At 48.0% G+C, this 3,765-nt stretch overlaps 1 protein-coding gene across 1 annotated transcript; it reads left to right on the forward strand.

Moving 5' to 3' along the window:
* The first annotated feature begins 1,168 nt into the window (after positions 1–1,168).
* CCDC70 (coiled-coil domain containing 70) lies at positions 1,169–1,870 on the forward strand. Its single transcript, XM_019668884.1, has one exon. The coding sequence runs from the start codon at positions 1,169–1,171 to the stop codon at positions 1,868–1,870; it is 702 nt and encodes a 233-aa protein (XP_019524429.1).
* The last annotated feature ends 1,895 nt before the right edge of the window (positions 1,871–3,765 follow it).

The following is a 3,765-nucleotide window of genomic DNA, read 5'->3' on the forward strand; positions in this document are numbered from 1 at the left end:
AAGGTTTGTGAGCAGGTGTGGTGTGATGGGACAGCGTTTAGAAACATGCCTGGGGCTGCATGTAGAGCAGATGGTAGGGTAAGATCAGCACCAGAGAGACCAGTCAGCAGGCTACCGGCATCCTGGCCTGAACTGGCTGTGGTCAAGGAGCTGGAGCAGGGGGTGTGGTTTCAAGAAATGTTAAAGATCTTAACTGGGAAGGCTTGATGGTTGATTAAAAGTCGGTGAGAAGGAGGAGTGCCAAGGAGGAGCTCCAGGTTCTAGCTTGTGTGACTGGATGGTTGGGAATGCCACCAGCTGCCCACAGTGTAGCCACCATCTGTCTCTTCAACACACACACACACACACACACACACACACACACACAAACACACACCAGCTGTGTGTCTTTCCTTTTGCCCCAACTCCATGCTCCCAAGTCAGGAAATAGAAAAAGGCAAAAGCCCAGAAATCTCCTGAAGGCACTTGTGCTGCTCCACACTGTGGTGCTTGGCGAGGCCCACAGAGTAAGGCCAGATCCTGGCAGCTGCTTCCAGAAATCTCAAAATGGAAATCAATGCCTTATTGTGTGTATTCACCCCTTGTCTCCCCTGCATTCTAACCACTTTCCCATGTCCAGCCCTTTTTCCCACCTTTGTAGTTACGGGAATTTTTGTGGATAGTTCTGATACCTTGGGTATATGGCAATGTGTGGAGATCTCTCATTCTCTCTCTCTCTTTCTCCTCCTCCCCCTCCTCCTCCACTTCTTCTTCTTCTTCTTCTTCTTCTTCTTCTTCTTCTTCTTCTTCTTCTTCTTCTTCTCCTTCTCCTTCTGCTTCTGCTTCTTCTTCTCCCTCCACCCCTTTCTTTCTTTCTTTCCTACTTGAGAACCACTGTCCTTGTTGGTTGAAATTCTGATTAATTTAACAGCATTGAGATTTAAGGTATTGACCACCTACCTATTCAGCCCAAAGCCAGGACCGTCCAATGTGTTTCTCTACTAAAGCTTGGCCCTCACAAACACCACCAAAGGGACAAAAAGAGAAATGGTTACATTTTCCCAAATTAAATGGTACCAACCTGAGGGCTTATCCTCTGGCATGAAATACTCATGAACATGTTTTCTCTGATGCCCCTGCAGGACTTGACCAGCTAACCTGGACTTGGCCAACGGCCCTCTAATCCATCATGGCCAGTCCAGCATCCTGGCTGACTAGGAAGTTGTTTCCCTTCAAGGTGGGTAAATGGATGGGGCTTGCTTGCTTCCGGTCATTGGTGGCCTCCTCGCCCAACATTCGCCAGAAGAAACTAATCCAGAAGCTGCAGGAGGAAAAGGCTTTTCGGGAAGAGATAAAAGTTTTCCGCGAGAAAGTAGAAGACTTCAGGGAAGAGATGTGGAATTTCCGAGGCAAGATCCGTGTTTTCCAGGACCAGATCTTAGATTTTTGGGAAGAGGAGAAACCTTTCTGGGAAGAGGAGAAAGCCTTCTGGAAAGATGAAAAAGCTTTCTGGGAAATGGAAAAAGCTTTCCGGGAAGAAGAGAAAGCCTTTTGGAAAAAGTACCGTATCTTCTGGAAGGAGGATAAGGCCTTCTGGAAAGAGGATACTGCTTTATGGGAAAGCGATCAGAATCTTCTTCAGGAGGACAAGGCCCTGTGGGAGGAAGAAAAGGCCCTGTGGAGAGAGGAACAAGCTCTTCTTGTAGAGGAGAAGGCCCTGTGGGAGGATAAAAAGTCACTCTGGGAGGAAGAGAATGCCCTCTGGGAGGAGGAAAAAGCATTCTGGTTAGAAGGTGGTGGTCATATTGCTGAGGAGCAGATCCTCGAAGATGGGCACCACAACATCAATGGAGGGCCACGGTCGCCAGTGTTCTTCCGAGGCAGGGCATGAGCATGGGAGATGAAGGCCCATGGGGTCCAGACTCTGCTGAATTGGGACTCAAGTCCAAGGTGACCCCATGTGCTGGAGAAAATCATCACTTAATTGCCTCCTTGCTTCAAAAGATCTAATAAAGTCCTGAAAAGAGGTTTGGAAAACCAGCTTCTTCAAGGAAGGCCAGCTACCTTTTTTTCCTGGTTTTGCGGTTCTTGAATGTTATATTCCCATCCTCCAGGCTATACTGCTGTCTGTCTTGTAGGGCAGTTTACCATGAGCCTGGCATGTGTGGGTGTTTGTGGTAGAGACTTATCGTAAGAGTCAGAATGGCTCGCAAAGGGGAAGACAGGCTAGACAATGCCAGTTAGAGACACATAGGCACACAGGGGCTGACACACCTCTGCCTCTGTCACGCTATAGGGAAATCATTTCTCCTCCACTCTGGGAAGTCTTAGAGGCCTGGAGTAGGCTGACAGCTTACTAGAAAAGACCACAACACTGTTAACAATTCATTCCTATCTCATCTTCATCTGGAAGGCCATTTAGAACACACAGGCCGAATCTCCTTATGACCAACCTGCCCATAGTTCCAGGTTTCCACCAAACTTCCTCAACTGCCCATTCTCTGTAGCATGAGAAAGGGGTGCAGCATAAGGCTGAGGCTCTCAAGGTGCAGCATAAGTCATGAGCCACAAAAGCACTTCCCTTCTTTGTTGATGGAGTCAAAGTAGACCATGTAGGACGACCTGGAAGGTGTAAGAGAATCCTCCCTGTCCCATACATTCCCATTCACACAGGTCTCACTCTACCTGCGTTTCTGCATTATCAATTGCTTCATTTGCGTTTCACCCTTCCATTCATTTAAACTTGAAATGCCCCAGGAAGGCAATACATTAAATAAATGTACATTAATGTGGTCAGCAATTTTACATGCCCAACTTTATTAGGAGGTCTATTGTATTTGGGCATTGGTATATGGAAATGACCAGAAGGTGGGCCGTAAGAAATGTCAAGGCAAACATCTCCTGCTTTCTCTATCTTAGGCCTGGCCCTCAATGTTATTAATGTATCCCTTACTACTCGACAACCACTTTCACATTCGCTAACTCATGTAATCACTGCAACTCTGTGGGTTGCCAGGGAAAGTATATAAACCCACTGTACAGATGAGGAAACAGACACCTAGTAAAGCAAAGTGATTGCATATAGCTAGGCAAGTAGCAAATAGAAGGACCAGGACTAGAACCCAAATTGGTCCCATTCCATTTCTAATACAGCCCTGGGTCATGGAACATGGCTTTAGAGTAACTCAGCCAGTAATGGTGTCAGGGATGGGTGAACCTTATAGTGCTGTGGGATTTCACTGTGGTTTGGGGTGGTAGTGGAAAGATGGGGAGAGGAAGGAACAGGGTCCCCTAGGTGTCTGAGCAAACATTCCCTGTAACAGGAGAGTGTGCTGACTCCAGGAGCAGGCAGGCCTCTGTGCCTCTGGGAAAGTGTGGATTCTTAGCACGGCCTCTGATTCTCTGGAGCCTGGGTCCAGGGCAGTGGGAGCAGCTCACCCCTTTGTCACACACCCAGTATTGCCCTCTCAGCTCCCAATGGGCCCTGGGCAAAGTTGTGGGAACAAAAAGCTGGTGCAGAGAATCTGGTTTCAGGTGGAGAGAGTGGGGGCCCTCACGCAAAAGGACCCATCCAATGGATGTTGCACAGGGTGGCAGGAACCCCCATGCAGCAGGGGCTGCAGATTCAGCTATCCCCAGTGAGTCTGCCCCAGACAAAAGCAAATAGAAGGTTGTTGATCTTTTTTTTTTTTTTAAGATTTTTATTGGGGAGTTGGGGGATGGGAACAGCGCTGGGGAATTGGGGGAAGGAGAACAGACAAGTTGCTGACTTTTTGTTCTTCAGTC

The sequence above is a fragment of the Hipposideros armiger genome, unplaced genomic scaffold (genome assembly GCF_001890085.2).
Source record: "Hipposideros armiger isolate ML-2016 unplaced genomic scaffold, ASM189008v1 scaffold_541, whole genome shotgun sequence".
Lineage (NCBI taxonomy): Eukaryota > Metazoa > Chordata > Mammalia > Chiroptera > Hipposideridae > Hipposideros > Hipposideros armiger.